General features: G+C 33.8%; 2 protein-coding genes across 2 annotated transcripts in view; one reads left to right on the forward strand and one right to left on the reverse strand.

Moving 5' to 3' along the window:
• LOC128215435 (protein Hook homolog 3-like) overlaps positions 1-17133 on the reverse strand; it is a 91087-nt gene that overhangs the window by 52491 nt on the left and 21463 nt on the right. The gene's annotated exons all lie outside the window — the stretch shown is intronic.
• Positions 1749-5541, forward strand: LOC128214006 (uncharacterized). Its single transcript, XM_052920164.1, has 2 exons — positions 1749-1826; positions 2075-5541. The coding sequence occupies exon 2, from the start codon at positions 2078-2080 to the stop codon at positions 4232-4234; it is 2157 nt and encodes a 718-aa protein (XP_052776124.1). The 5' UTR covers positions 1749-1826; positions 2075-2077; the 3' UTR covers positions 4235-5541.

Here is a 17133-nt window from a genome sequence, read left to right on the forward strand (position 1 = left end):
AATCAAGGCATTTAAGGCTCACCAGGGGCTTAGCACCATCCAGATAATACAGACAGGCTAGCTCCGTGTCCTAATGCCAGGATCATTTATAATAGTAACTTTATCTTGTTGAAAAGTTTAATACTTGACTAGTCCAAATAAACAGCAACTTCAGAGTCTTTGACAAGTTTTGTTTTGGCGAGACTTCATGCCTCATCCAACTTTTTCTCCTAGCCAAGAATGACATTTCAAGCACTAAGTTTATTCAGTTCAAATAATTGTACATTGAATGATTTTTTACCATTTTTGATATGGCACGTCACGTAGTGAACACATCTATAATTTTCGACTTGATGTATATTGAGCTTCAAGATGACGCGCATCAGCTAGATAGTTCCAAAATGGCAATGATATGTTGACAGAAGCTGATCGGAATTTAAGTGTTTAATGAAACACTTGTGTAATTATACACACTTGTGTGATTAAACAATGATATTGGCTCAAGATAAATTATGTGAAACTTTCCTGTTGCAATGCAGTGTTTAATATTGAAGTGTTGTTACAGTTGAAGAAAATATTTTACTATGGTATGAATCAGATCAACATGGCATAAAGGGAACCAAATTATGCACTGGTCAGTCAATTGTAACCACGCCCACCACCCCCCCCCCCCCAGATTTTGGGAATAGCGGGGACTTGGACTTTCAGTACAGCCAACACCGGCTAAATTCCATGCCATGCGGAGACAAACAGTTGGTAAAATCCCCACCAAAGTGGTAAGGCCAATTACCCGCTATATTTAAAACAAGACAAAACCACCGCATTCACCCAGCAATGCAGGGCCACCTGAAAAGCATAAACACGACCCATTTCACCGGCTATTCCCCGTATATCCTGGGGTGGCCATGGTTACAATTGACTGGTGCATTAATATCACAAATATCACAATTTTAAAGAAAATCTGAAATACCCTACTGTACTGTAATATATGTTTTATGCAGAAAGATGACAACTGTGACGCAGATGCAAGTTGTTTCGAGTTATTATCATTATTTTTCACATCAATATTTGCAACAATTATTAACATCTACTAATGGCACGAAGCAAAACGACGTCATTGTTTTTTTTGATTTTCACTAAGTTTGTATTTCCGTGTTTTACTGCAACTTACTTTTAGTAGTGGGTGACCTTTCAATATTTAAGGATTTCTTGTATTTTTTAACCGTTGTCAATGGACCTACCTACCTCTCAGCGAGAGGGTCATTACTCCATATAACAAAGCCCTCGATTATTCCAATTCCAATTGGGCTAATTTTATAACACCTATTTATATTGAACAGTGTATTGTAAACTAAGACCTGGCTGCCCAGGAAAGGTTATGAACTGACCCCACAATATGACTGATGTATTGTTGAAAGCCTTCAAAGCAGCTTGAACAAACAATGTCATAAATTACTATGTGTGGCTCAAGACATTTGTGTTTGATGGGCTTAATATGCTCTGTTTGTAGTAGAGTAATAATGTGGCCAAAAAATGATCTGTTTATTCACTGCAAATTCAAACTGAAAAAAAATCTTTTAATTTTCAATTTTATTTTAATTTGTTCCATTTACTGGCCCATTTCAGAGATTTTATTATTATTTTTTTATCGTCCCCCAAACTCAAAATCTTCTTTTTTCCCTGTAAATCGCTTAATAAAAAACTGTTAGCCTAATTATAACTACTTTGTTCAATGTCTTGTTTTTATTTATAGACCAGGAAGATCAACCAAAACATTCCATTTCGTCAATAATTGGACATATAAAGAGGACAAAATAGTTTAGTTATCCTGAACTTTTACAGCAAAGGTAATTATTGATAACATTAGACAATAAACTAAGGTTTAAATACATGATATTGTTATCAAGCTAATAAATGATATAATATATGTTTAAACATAAAACAAAACACTACTTTTCATTTCTCATCATTTTCTTCACTTTTGGTTTAAATTTAGATTTTAATTTAAGAAAATGATCAAATTATATAATTTTCTATACCAACGCAAGGAAATCCTGGCAATATTACATTTTAAATGTCAAATAATGTTTTTCAGGCCATGGACAGAGAGAGTATGCAGCAGCTGTCCCTGCGTCTGTCCCGGGTGCTGGAGGACATTGGGGTCAGCAGGTTCATCCGCACCAGGAGGAGGAGAACATTCCTGATGATAGAGACAATAGACGGGATCAGAGATGAGTTAGCTGGTAGGAACATCACTCCCTATACATTTGGAAGCCAGACAGAGGGAACTACCACACAGGGGATGAAGTCAGATAGAGACACATTGATATGTTTAAATGACTGGCCAGTAATACTTGACTGGAGTGAATGGAGGCAGGGGAAGGAGAATCTTCTTGTGGTAAAGAATGAACAATCTTCACCCCAACACTGCTGGCTACAGTTTGTGAGACCTGACCTCCCATTACCAGTGACAGAGGTCAACAGGCCTAATTACATGGTGGATAGTGAGGGCAGAGTGCTGAGGACCAACACTCTAATTGAGTTGCATGAAAATATGAGGCAATTGGGCGAATCTGGAGAGATGTTCCAACATGGTCCATCAAGAAGCTGGAATGAAATGGAAGATTTTATAGTTGCATTTCACTGTACCAGCCTTCCTGAAGAGTGCAAGTTTCTATTCTGTAGGCCACGACCTGGTCACTGGCCCAGACCTGACACACTGGCCATGGCAAGACAGACTGGAGTGTTCCTGGTGCCACAAGGATACACTGAGGATCCTTCACGACCAGTCAAGTGCCGATCCACAACTTTTCATGTGCCAGAAGAAAACATGTACTATCCTCTGTATAAGCGGGAGTGGAGATTTTCAACATCTATCATGGAGAGACTTCTTGTATTTGATATGAATATAATACAGCATAAGGTGTATGTATTTCTGAAAATGCTTAGAAAATCAATAATAAAGCAGGTTGTTGATGACCGTTTCAGTACATTTCACGTGAAGACTGCAATTCTGTTTACAATAGAGACATATCCACCAAACATATGGAGTGAAGACAACCTTGTACAGTGTGTGATCTACTGTCTAACCACACTACTCAGATGGCTGAAGATCAGGATGTGTCCACACTACACCATCTCAGGGGTGAACCTGTTCACTGGAAAGCTGTTCAAACATGAACAGTACAAACTGCATTCTATGATAACAGAAATCATTTACAGCAATTTCCAGTGCCTATATACAATTGAAATGGATGATCTGGGAAGGAGAATGTCATCTGTGATTTCATCCCAAATTATTGGGGTTGACCCTCGATGCACACTCTATCAAGTCCAAATGGTTGAATTGTACATACAGTGGAAAGCAACTTTTGAGCTTATTTCTTTACTAATCAATGACAAGAGGGACTTATATCAATCTTTGATAGAATATTCTGAGACACTGAATGTTTTAAAGAACATTGGAACTGAAATAGAACAAGAGGCAGCTTCCTTGTTAATACCATCAGTTTGTGGAGCCCTTGCATCCATCAAAGCCTCCAGGTGTATCTACCAAGGACAACCTGTCACACACAGCATTCTCCAGCTGTACCAACTGTCCTTTGACTCGGATCTGTTGTCCAGCAGACTGAAGTTTGCCTCCATGTTGTACTGCAGTGGGCAGTATGAGGCAGCAGCAAACTGCCTGACCTACTGTGAGGGCCTGCTGGGGCCTGCAGTGTGCCAATATTGTCAGTGTGAAGGAAGACAGGGAACATTAATAACCAATGAGTTCAGGAAAAAGACTGTAAACACACCATTCAAGGATATATTACAGAAGAATACAGACTCACATGTTATGTTCACTAAACATGATATCCATTGTGTTCCACAACATCTGGTGTATGAAATGTTCAGAACAGCAGGAGATGAAGACATACAACAGAGACATCCAGCACATAAATATGAATGGATGGACCAGATTGTGATTGACTGTGTCCCATTTCTCCACTACCTACAGTACCTCACACACACACAACTGAACCAACGTGACAGAAAATTGCGGGCACTGAACAACCTTTATTTCTACATATCCTCAAGTAAAGACGGTGGTCATATAGACACAGCCTGGAACATGCTGGGCCACTGTTATGAACTGGAGAATGAACTGAATCTAGCCAGGGTCTGCTACACTGAGTCACTGCAGCTCTACCCAAGAAACAATGCAGCCATCAGGCACATGGCTAGGATCATGCATCAGCACTTAAATGGCTGAAAATGTTTTCACTCAGCCTAGTTGATAGCATGAAGACCCAATGCAGTTAAAAGAAAGAAAATAAAACATCTGTATTATTGACTTATTTTTAAAGAAAATTACTTATACCTTGAAATTAAAATACACTTTAAACTATATAAATGTTTATTACACTCAATTTAAACTAGAGCTAACACTGAAGGTGATTAATACCTCCGAACGCTGCCCTGATATGAAATTGCAGTCAACTATTTGGAAAGCCAACCTATAAATGACAACTTTATTTTACGGACTATCGTCAGTTATTCACTTTTTTATTATGTTTTTAAAAGTTAGAAAAAGGCTTTAACAATATCAGTGATGCTAATACTGAGATGTTTATACTGATATATTTGATGTTCTAAAGCACAGAATATAGGATTGCCTATGACCATCTATAAATGAGTTAAGTTACTTCTTTTATACCAGTAGTTTCAAAGTAATGGTTTATATAAACATATTTAGAAAGGAAAACACATAAAATGTTATGGATTGGGTTATTTTTGTTTTGTACAACTTCCGATTGTTATTGTTAAAATAAGAAAATAACTCTTTTATAATTGTTGTGAATTGCACAAGTTAACATGGCAATCAACAAGAGCCGTCGCATTGACTACGTTGCTTTTACTTAGAAGTGAATACAATAACGATGTTATATTACCAAGTTTGGTCACTTTATGTCAAACCTAACTAAAATCATTTATACATAAGGTGACCTTGATGCTGCCCTCCCACCAGCCCGCCCGAATATGACGCAAGTCATTCAAATAAGTCAATCAGGGGCCATAACTTGTATTAAGGATAATACAGTGAAACTGCGTTCCCTCAAACAAGCGGTCGTTCGAGAACTTGCGTTCCCTCGAGGTCGGAGCTTGGTCCCCAAACTTTTTTCCTTCTATTTTCATATAAAATATACCCACGCTGCATCGAAACCTAATTATTTCGAGAAGTCGAGCTATATCCTCGGTCCCAAGTACACAAATCGTGCACAAAACCTTATGGCTCCCTCGAGGACATAATTTCACACTTTTTTCCGAATGGGTGTTCCAAAATAAACAAAAAAGTGCTAGGTGTTATAATTTTCGCATGTTGTAAAAATGCAATGACAGTTGAAAGGCAATTTGATAAGGTGTGAAAAACCATTTTTCACTGTTAATACATGACCGATATTAGTTGATATGGGCATTTGAGATGATAATTATGAGAAGTTAATGACGAGAAGCTAACGCTTTAGATGTTGTCAGAAGGTTCTTTGAGTTCACTGCCGATGCTGACCGTGATCTTCAGACGCTCTGTACGCTGTCACGTCACATTACGATTGAACTGTTTTGCGAAACCGACAAGATGCGCCAATCAACAATCCTTGATTTTGCGAAACTTTAATCTGACTAATGTCACAATATGTACTGTCATTCAAATATTGCTTGTTACGAAAATGTGCTTTTTTGTTAAAATAAACATTTCTATTTATTCAGTTCTTGTTTTTTCTTTTGCGTTTTACATTTAGTTTACGTCAACCTTTGAACATATTAGCGATTTCCACAGCACAACACATAATCGGTGTCTTAGTTAACAGTCTGTTTGACAACTTCAAACTTAAAATACACTGAAAGATATTTCATATCAAACTGGAAAATTGAAAATCAGGTCGTTCGAAACATCGGTTCCCTCGAGGTTTTGGCTCGGTCCCTGGCGACTTCGAGCGATCGCAGTTTTACTGTATGGAGTTATGTTACCTCATAGGGTGATGGTCCTGAACAACTGTGTGAAGTATTAAGTCAATAAATATCCCAACCTGCCCTAAAACTTTAACCTAATTTCCATAGTCAATCAGGGGCCATAATTTGTATAAAAGATAATATGGAGTTATCTAACCTCATTATGTGATGGCTCTGAACAACTGTGTTAAGTATTAAGTCAATTGAATGAAGGGTATTGGACTTATAAGTGAAAATCCCAACTTGCCCTAAAACATTAACCGATGCCAACGCCGGGGCGAGTAGTATAGCCCACCTTTTCTTCGAAAAGGCGAGCTAATAAATGTTATTCAATTTCCAGTTGTGCTTTGGAACAAGATTTTGATTCAAGAAAAACAAACAAAAAAGCACTAAAAATGTATGTGAAATATAAAAAACAACACCTCTTTTGCCTGAACTTTATGTATTCATGGACTTGGTTCTTCCATGAACTTTATTTAAACTGTTATCACTGATGGCCTTTTTTTATGAAGAAGACAGTTTATAAACATTTGGCATTTGTGGAGTCTTTGTATACAATTTATTACAAACAATACTACACTAATTTTGAAGCACTTGAAAGTTTTGAACACTTCTGCAATTGTATGTCAACAAATAGCGTATGTTCATCATATTTTTCAACTTATACTCCAGACAAGAAAAAAGTAACAAAGGGCAATAACTCTGTGATTGGCTGAAATAGAATTGTGGTTCCTGTACACTGCACTTCCTCTCATTATGATCTATCACTGTATAAAGCTTTATTAAATTCCATCCAATAGTTTTCAAGTTATGCTTGGAACAAGAAAAAAGTCTTAAAGGCCATACCATTGTATGAAGTTTCAATAAATACCATCTACCAGTTAATGTCTGGAAAAAAAAATTCACAACAAAAAATAAAAAATAAAGGGCAAAAACTCAGTAATAAGCAAGAATATAGTTATGGTTATTGTACACTGCACTTCCTCTCATTATGCTCTACCATTGTATGAAATTTAATCCAATTCCATCCAGTAGTTTTTAAGTTTACTTATGCTCCGGACAAGGTAAATTGCAACGGACCAACCGACAAACCGACCGACCAACCACAGGGTGACCCCAATATACCCCCTTCAAACTTCGTTTGCAGGGGGTATAACTAGAAACTTCTGATTTCTTCTTAATAGAAAAAGAACCAATACATGTACACTAAGACAAATTTCTAATTGGCCACCTAGTTTTTATCATATTTTAGGAAAATATTTGGATAAAAATACAAATAACCAAGAATAAGGATAATACGATTTATTCATAACATGTAAAACAAAACTTCATTGAAATATGACCACAGGAACTTACTTAACACAGACGGTCAACATTGACACCCTTAAAATAAAAACTGTAAGATTAAATCACTTCGTATTTGATTTTGTTTTAATACTTAGTATGTCCACCTGTTGCGGCAATTACAGCGAGGCACTAGTCTCGACAACCACCATGCCGTGCATGAGGAACTATAGCACATAGGCTATGTTTGAACCTACCGTTCCGCACGAATGATTTTGTACAGGAATATGTGTTTTCTTCGAGTAAATCGATAGACTGGTGTGTACAATACAAAAATAACCAAACATTAGGTTAATTGATTATAAATGTCGCATAGCAACATATTTTATATGGTGGCCAATTAGAAATTCGTTGAAGTGTATTTACATTATCATTAAAACCCATTAATTTACAATTCAGTTCAAAGCTATCACAGAAATCAGATTACTCATTGTTTATAATTTAAGGCTATCACAGAGAGTCATACCTGTTCTCCCACTTCTGAGTCCACATCTGTGGCAATTTCTTTGGTCATCAACTGGAAAGGATTACGGTATGTCTGATTACTGTAGCATTCTTATTAAATATGGTATTATGAGCAGATTTTATAGCACTTTAAATGTTTAATATATAATCTCATTTTTTTTTTAGAAAAATCAATAAAATGCCAATGGTAAACATGGCAAATTATTGATTTCATGATGATTGACAATAATTGAATTATGGAGTCAATTATTTTTTATCTTTGAGAACTTGACCAAAACAGAAAATAATGACAAAGGATCCTCACAAAATAAAACTAACCAACAATTAGCTTACCTCTTGAATGGCGGTCATGACAGCGTGTTGAACGGATTCTTCCATTGACATAATCCGCTGAATGTACTCCTGCTTTTCTGTGCAGTTTACGGCACAACCAAGGATCAGCTGTAACAGACGCCCAAGCTCTATGTGGTTACTGCTCTCACCTGTAAGTATAAACAGATAGTGGAATGATAGTTCTGATGGCAATTCACCATGAAAATACTGATATTTATATAACATTCACTATACACACAAGAATCAGCTGTAAAAATAACCTTCCAATGTCTATTTAGGCTACTGCGCTCATCTGAAGTCTTGAATAAATAGTACTACAGACAATTCACCATAAAAATACTGATCAAACATAAAAATGTATCACATTCGGTGTATCACCATTTACTCAAGGATATTCTGTAGAAACTTCTAAACCTCAATGTGGTTATTACCTTCACAGACAGTGCTGAATATAATTCACCATTAAAATATGATTTGAACCAATACCACTCTCACTTGAAATAGAAGTATTTTGAAATCATGCAAAATGACTTCAACTTAACTTAAACTACGTGATTAGACATTGAACAATGATATTGAACAATCAGCATTAAATATAAATCCATGCAATAACATTTCTTTCTAATACACACATCATCAAATACACAACTGTAACAATTTCTAATTAAATGAATCTTTGTGCTACGATTCAGGTCAAAAGAATCTTGTATGATTTAATGTTTTACAACCTAACAACAATAACTAAAGCATTAATCAGTGTGTTTTTCAGAAAAGGTCATCATCGTTGATGACAAGTCTCTTGTCGCAACATTTTTTACAGCTTCACTTTATGACCTTTTTTATACACAGAAGAAAATCTGTAACATGTATCCTCATAAAACAGCAAAAAGACAATAACGCTTGGGCCTAAAAAAAAACATTTTGGGTTCTTGTTACCCATCCGATCCTACGAATAAGGTGCCAACCCTACTGTTTTTTAGACTGTAGGAATTATTTTTCTATTATTATTAAAAAAATTTAAATTTTAGTCTGTGTTTTATATGTAGATTAAACCTTTAAAAAGCTTAATGATGATTACTATAACCCCAACCCCCGATACTGACGTTACGTTCTTACGTTCTTATATAAAGCCTAGTAATAAAAGTTATAAAAAAGCCTTACTCACCTATCAGTTTTTTAAAAAGGATGTAACCTTGAAACCAAATCATTATTTTTGCCTTGTAAGTTTTCTTTTTTCCTTTTTATTTTAATTCAAAATCACCTGCTGTAAGCAAGGGAACCATGAAGCAGATGCCACAGCTTGTCTGTTATGTGTTGTTTTTTTTCAGTCGAAAAATAAGGGTATACTTTTAAGCGATTTTCAAAGCCTGAGTTATGGGCCTTGCAATAAATGTGATTATAGTAACTTGCAACATGGTTTGCCATCTTTCTTTGAATATCTTGAATGATGTTTTATTTATTGCCAGAATTTCTGCATCTCACGGACAACATACAAAGCCAAGGCTACCACAGTTCCTCTTTCCCTTGAAACTCAAGACAATTAAAAATTTACAACTTTTCTTCACTGGGATCTGTCTCCTTAGATAAGTCAAAACTTGTAATAATTAACCCTTTACTTCATAGATACGCAATTTTACTTATCTATCCATAGCTTCATAGATACGGATCTTAACGTTTTATCCATAGCTTCATAGATACGTAATCCTACGTATTCGTAATGTAGGGGCATTTATTTTCATACCTGATGCTTGTTTATTTGCTATAAATTCATATTCATGAAGTATAAACATCGATAAATACAATGCACTAAAAAAAACACTATGTTACTATTTAAAGAATTTCGGAAAATCGCGAAATAAGGTCACTGGTATCAAAGATGCGTAAAACGTTGACTGCGCAGGTTTGTGGGCATTCCTGTCTCGTTTTCCTCGTGGAAATTTACACAATACTGCAAGTTATAATTAACTACCAATAATACAACTATATTTTATTGATCACGCGCCTGACGTCACAGGTCATGGTTCGAAAACGTGTCAAAATGTCGGCCATGTTGGATAAACAAAAAATCATCTGGCTTGTATAAACAAAGGCCATAAATCATTATATGGGACATATGTGTCACTTCTGTTTCGCTAATCCGGTCATAAAAATGCGCATCTGCTTCTACAAATTGAAAGTAAGTACAAATGTGTTATAAAATAATGACTATCCCTATTGTTAAACTTTGACATGACCCAATTTAACATCGATCAGCTGTTGAAACACGTGTTTTCGAATACACAAGAATGCAATGAAGAGCTAATTTCTGGCCTTGTTAACTTCAGTTTAAAACAACATTGCTGAATAATGTCATTTATATTTCAGTGTTTGTCTGACGAATCGGAACATTCTGGCTTCGATTAAAATGAGTTTGAGTATGACGTCGAGATGGCGAATTCGGACCTCGGCGTCACGCACACAAGGATACGAGAAATGAGGATTTTTAAAATCAAACCCAAATGACAATACCTGGACATGCAATAAACGATATAAATTTAGTAAACAACAACATGCAGGCCTCATTTAGTAGTTGAATAATAACTTTATTTGTTCATTGTAGTGTTTAATAACCGAAAGTTACTGTTGATTAAACTTTTTTTCTTCTGTTTCATATATATAAATATACCGTGCTTCTTTGTTGTGAATTATTTTCTAATTCTGTCCATCTTTGTTTCAATTCAGGTTGCATTAAATGAATTATAAAAATATGTTGTTTGTATAATATTTTGTGTTATGTTTGATAAATAAAAGTGTAAAAAAAATCAAATTTGACATATTTTTCTGTTTATTTATGAATATCATGCGGAAATAATTTAGATAACAAAATAAAATTTATATGACTGGATTGGAAATTTAATTCTCTATAAACTTTACATTGATGACTTATTGATTAATTCAAAAGAAATACTAAGAAAATAGGTTTGTAATACATGAGGGTTAAAATTCCAATAATATCAATAATCTCCTATGAAGTAGGGGTACTGATATGAACTGATAAGCCATGCACTGGCAGCCTGAAATGGTTTAGGTTTACATGAAGTAAAGGGTTAACTCACCGTCCCTTTCGGAAATCAATTATTTGAGGGACAATGCGTAATTTAAGTCTTCAAACAAATCCAGAGTTAAAATAGAAATGTGCTTAAAAATCACAGAAACTGTTATGTGTTATATCCCCAGACACAGATATTGAGCAATTAACACTCTGAATAAAGAACCATTCCTATACCAGTCTCAATGCATTTCAACCACATGGGTTTCCTTGGCAACCTAGCACTCTAAAGCACTTTTCAGATTAAAACTTGATGGTATTTGAACAAAGAAACTACATAACATATCTAACTTTTAAATGTCACTGCAGTACACTGGGTTCAGGTTGAACTTTTCAGATGTGTCAATTTCTTGAAAGTTAAAAAGACAGAATTTGTCATCAATACGCAATAAAGTAGACTGACATAAAAAAAAGAAATCTTGTTTACAGACCCATTAGAATACATTTTACCTACATTTTTAGGCAATAAAATTGCAGTTAGGCAATTATTAAGTAGTAGACTTAATCAATAAGAATGACAACTTTTGCGTGCGTTTAAAGGTCCGCCTACTGCTACTCACTCAAAACACAATCCCTGTGTCAGATTTTGCATTGTCAATGTATCAGCTAATGAGGCTGTATTCTAATGAGGCTGTATTCTAAGTTGCTTCACTCACTCCACCCATTTTTAATCATTAATATTTTTCTTCATGTCATTTAACTATAACATATACCAATATAAAATTATGTCCCATTTCATGATTAATAATTTTGATAAAAACAATAAAAATAACAAAATTACAAGCATACCGTAATTCATACAAATAGCTACAAAACCACAAATCACAAAAAAATTCTGTTATAACCGTTTAATGCTATCTCTGAATATGTTATTTTTCTCCAAGGCGAGAAATTCCGATAGTGCCTCAACAGTGTCAATGACAGGTAGTTATTGCAGACGGACACCGTCCGTCATTAGGTCACCAATCAATAAACACCACACTCAGTTTTCTAACATCATTTATATGCAACAAACAATTAAGGCCTAAAAAAATATTCTGCTTCGGGTTACCCGACCCTTACTACAAAAAAAGGCCCTGACCCTGAGGTTTTTATTGCACATCTCTAAAAATAAAATAAAAAAATAAATAAAAAAATTGTAATGTTTGTTTTCATAACTAAGTAGATTAAAATCCTTTGAAGCTTTATACTGAAGATTACTTTAAGCCATTCCCCAATGATGCCAATTATGTTCTTAATTTAAGCCTAATAAAAAAACAGTCTATCTACCCTACCTGTTTCTGGACAAGATGTAACTCTAACCACATAAACAATGTTTTTGCCTAAATGAAGCAGTAGGTCTTTAAAAAGAACTCATTTACTGTTAATAAGGTCAGACATCAGGAAAAAAATCATGTGAATAAGTTCAAATAAGAGCTCTTTTGTAAATAATTATTTAAATATCAGACAGAAAATTTTCCACTTTACCTTAAAGAGTTAACTTACCGTAGTAAAGATATTGAAAATTTAAAAATTTTAGCCGTGGATCTTCCGATTGGGATTTAATAAGCATCTGCCAATAGCTGCTTGGTTTTTGTTCATGAAAGTAGGTAAAATAACTAAATTTTAACAACTTTAAATAAATGTTGACAACAAAAAATCTGGGAGTAAGTCCATTTATCGTAACTTTACCTTATTATATACCGAGGGCTGAGCGCGAAACTGTTCCATCTGCATTTTTGTAAATTGTTCAGGAGAAGCTAAAAACTGTTTATTTTTCTGGCTTTTCTTGTTACTATATTCAGAGACTTGATTCAAAATGATGTCAGAAATATAGGTATGACTCAGACTTTAACCAATGCCTTTTTAAAATATGTATTTATTACAATAATTATGTTACTTTGAACAGTTTCGCGGTCAAAATTGACTAAAACTAAACTCTTGTTTCACTGCGAAACTATTCTATATGACATTTTACTTTTAAAAGTATGGTTTATATTGCAATTTTACTATTTAAATGATGGTTCATAACTTTATACACAAAATAGTTATGAAAATTTGTCACTTTTAGGAAAAAAGCAGCAAATAATACTTTTTGAAATTAAAATTACAGCGAAACTGTTCTATTTGCCGTTTTCGAATTGCCCTTCATATATCAGTTACCGAATGTTTTTACCAGATTAAATGACTAAAATTTAACAACTATGAACTGAAACCATTTTTTTAAATTAAAAACTGAAGTTAATAGTTGAAACAAAAGATAAATAACATTAATTAAAGCATGATTTCAGGGGGAAAAAATATGCATTTCAAGAAACATTTTTCCTCAGTTGAATGAACAAATAATATAATATTATTGAAATGTTCCCAAGCAAGAAACACGTTTGATCATGAAAAAATGATTGCATGATATCAATATCTATGATGTAAGTTTTTAAAGTAAACTCTGAACTATAAACCTTTTTATTGTGAAAAAAGCCTCTGTATGGGTATTTTTTTACAATTGAGGTAAACATCTGTACAGTTGTACAAAACAGAACAAACCAAAAGTGTGACAACAATCAGTTAAAAAAGTGTGACAACATCAGTTAAAAAAGTGTGACAACATCAGTTAAAAAGACTACAAATATTTGTGTACTCATTATATCTGCGATAATGACCAAATCACTGCAATGTCACATCAGTCAAGAGTCTAGTGAATCGTGTGAAATTTTGAATGGATATCCTGGACTCGATATTTATTCACATAGTCTTCAGCCGATCATGAACAATCATATTGTTTTTGGTGGCCAGTAATAACTACCCTGTGAATCATCCAAATACTACAGTAAAATATCTGTACTAAACAATTTTAATAATAGTTATAATAATAATGAAGTAAAAAACACTTATTTATTAGTGTTTGACAAGGATATCTCTTTACTAGGCAGCGCGCATGCCAAATGTCTAGATATTAAGAAACGATATATATATATATGACCAATAAATTAACTACGGTAATTAAAAGTTGGCGATTATTTTCATCACATCTGTCTGTCAATCCATTTTATTGGAGACATGAGCGTTAACACTAAGGCATACCAAGCATGATTGTGGTCACATATCTTTGTGCATTTGAAATGAATCTGCCTGGCAGAATCAGGACCTTTACCTCCCAATTCAACGTATTTTTATAATTTATTATGAAATATGGGATCATTGTTGTGACTCAGAGAGCTAGGCTAAAGTCCGATTAAAAATTCAGAGTTAACAAGTTGGTTTGTTAATAGTTATTTTAAATACAAATATGGCATTGCTATATTAATTCTTAAACTGAGGCTCATCCAGTTTTACGTGCATCATTCTGAAAGTCTATTGACAAAGTATTTGATAGTGAACTGTCTGTTTCTGATATTAGCTGATTTTATATTTCAATTGTTGAAATTAAACAACTAATTCATTTTATTTGTTATAATGTATTATAATTACAAGGGTAATGGGTGCTGTAACTGTTTAGTAACATATTGTCAATTTTCGCACTCTCTAAATAGTCAATCAGAACACCTCGACCCATTTCTTTCCAAATAACATCTGATGTACATGCATTTTGAAATTTAACTTATGCTTGAAGATTGCTTAGTCATTTTTATTTACCCTTGATATGAATTTTAATGATTTATACAATAATACACTTCACCACACTTTTTGGGAATCAATTTAACCTTATAAACAATAACAGTCAGTTTAATAAGCAACTAGAATTAGTGGTTTGACGGATAAGTAGTGCGTGTGTTGTATTGTAGGGGGATGATGGAGGGGGCAATTCCGGTCGGCACCCCAAAGCCGTTTTTAATTAATTGTCCGAGTTACTTTTAATGTCAATATTGCAGCAAAATGTACTAGTTCACAATTAAAATATGTGAAAATATAGCCAAGTCCTTCATATCCTACTCATAAACATTGTTGTTATTTATCTGCATGCAACTTATTGCACGGTAAAAGCTTTGCCTACTGGAAACTGTTCTGATTAATGATTAGACAAAAACAAAGAAACGCCTTTAAATGTGGTCCAATATTTACTTATACCAATGCCTTTTTTTCTCTCAGTCGATCTGTCTTAGAATTTTATTTCATAAAGTTTTTTTAAAATAATATGTTGCTTGATTGTCATGCCAAGAAATCCTATCCAATTTTCGATTAAGAAGGAAACCCATGTATGCCAGCATATACTTGGATTTTAGCAGCATATGCATTATGTTCCATTCAGTGGTTTTGTGCTAAGGGTTAAAGGGCTGACTTGGTTCTCCATGAAATTTTTATCAGTTATCTGCTGTTACAGCTAATTCATTTCATTTAATGGCCATTACGACCAGCATGAAATTCAGGGGAGCAATGATTTTGGTCATTTTTCGGAAAAATCTTTCTATAGTGCATGGTTCTTAGGTTTAACGCTTCATCTCATTTTGTTTATTACGACACTTGTCAAAAATAAAACAAAAATTTCAATAATAGTTTATTATTAAGTATTGACATGATTTTCTTAACTATAAAAAGTATAATTATTAATTAACTAAGCTAAGCATTACATCTTTGATATTGTTTATGAACAATCTCCTTGATAACAATATTTAACTATCTAAACCACACTCTTGAATTATGTTTAAAGATTGAAAACATCAAGTACAAATGTACTAACTATATTTCTTAGTTACCCAACAGCTAAATATTTTCCTCACGCCGGCCAAATCCTAATAGCCTCTTATAGAACAATACCGTAATCAAGTCGTTTAATTTAACAACTTGAGTACGGTATTGTTCTATAAGAGGCTCTTAGGATTTGGCCGGTGTGAGGATGTACTTCTTCATGTCTTTCTGGGCAAAATTAAATACATTCTTTCAAATCGTGACCCGAACTACAGCAACTCCCTAGATATGAAAACATGATTAAACACATGGTCAGATTCTCGGTCAATTAGGGGTTAATATGTAGCTGAAATTGGCTCTTGTGTAGAAATGAAAAGTGGAAAAATTGGCTAGTATTTCTTGGCATGCATGCCATGCATGCATTTTGAATCGGAAATGCAAAACAATTATATAAGTCCCATAAGCCACCTTTTGAGAATATCTTATGTATAAAACATTTTTTGAAAATTTTGGATTACATTATATCATTTAGACTTGATCTGTATGGATATTAATATTAAAAGTATAAAGAAAAAGGATTAAGTAGTCTGATTCATACGCCGGTTCTTTATTTCGAAATACAGCGCAAGTTATTATTTTTTAAACTTAAACTTTAGACAACATTGTTGCAGAGTTATAGGCTTTTTCACATTGAATTTCTTTTAATAGGTTGTCACTATCATTTTTAGTCGATATACAAATACTAGTACCCTGCATACAGCTACTAGAATTACATAGCATTTTAAACTTTCATTGGATTCTGACACTTGCTTATTATTCACCTAGATGTCTTGATATGACGATAATTTAGTTAAGGCTCATTGATAAGATGGCCTCTATACCCTTTAGATCTGTTGGCCCATAGTAGTCACTCCTCTTGCACTTTCTATTTTTTTCCCAAACAGACATTCTTAAAGACTCCGAATTAAAACTTCTTTAATTTCTGATACCTGGTGATTCTATATTATTATCATTTTTTGTTATACAGTTTGAAAGGGTTTTGTGAAGTTAAAGAGTATGTGTTAACATTTTACTGAAAATACAATGATTTAATGATCATATAGTAACTATATATTTATATTCTAATGATATAAATATCATTATTGATAAAAAATGTGCCAAATATTGAGAAATGTGCTGCACTTAGTATAGTTTCGCAGTAAAAGTTAATTCTTATCAAAGATAAAAATACTGCGAAACTGTACCATATGAAAAACAGAAGAAGTATTTTGAATGGTATAGAAGTTTTTTTTAATTAAAGTCCCAACTTGCCCTTAACTTTTACTTGCCTA

This window comes from Mya arenaria, chromosome 13, assembly GCF_026914265.1.
Source record: "Mya arenaria isolate MELC-2E11 chromosome 13, ASM2691426v1".
Classification (NCBI taxonomy): domain Eukaryota; kingdom Metazoa; phylum Mollusca; class Bivalvia; order Myida; family Myidae; genus Mya; species Mya arenaria.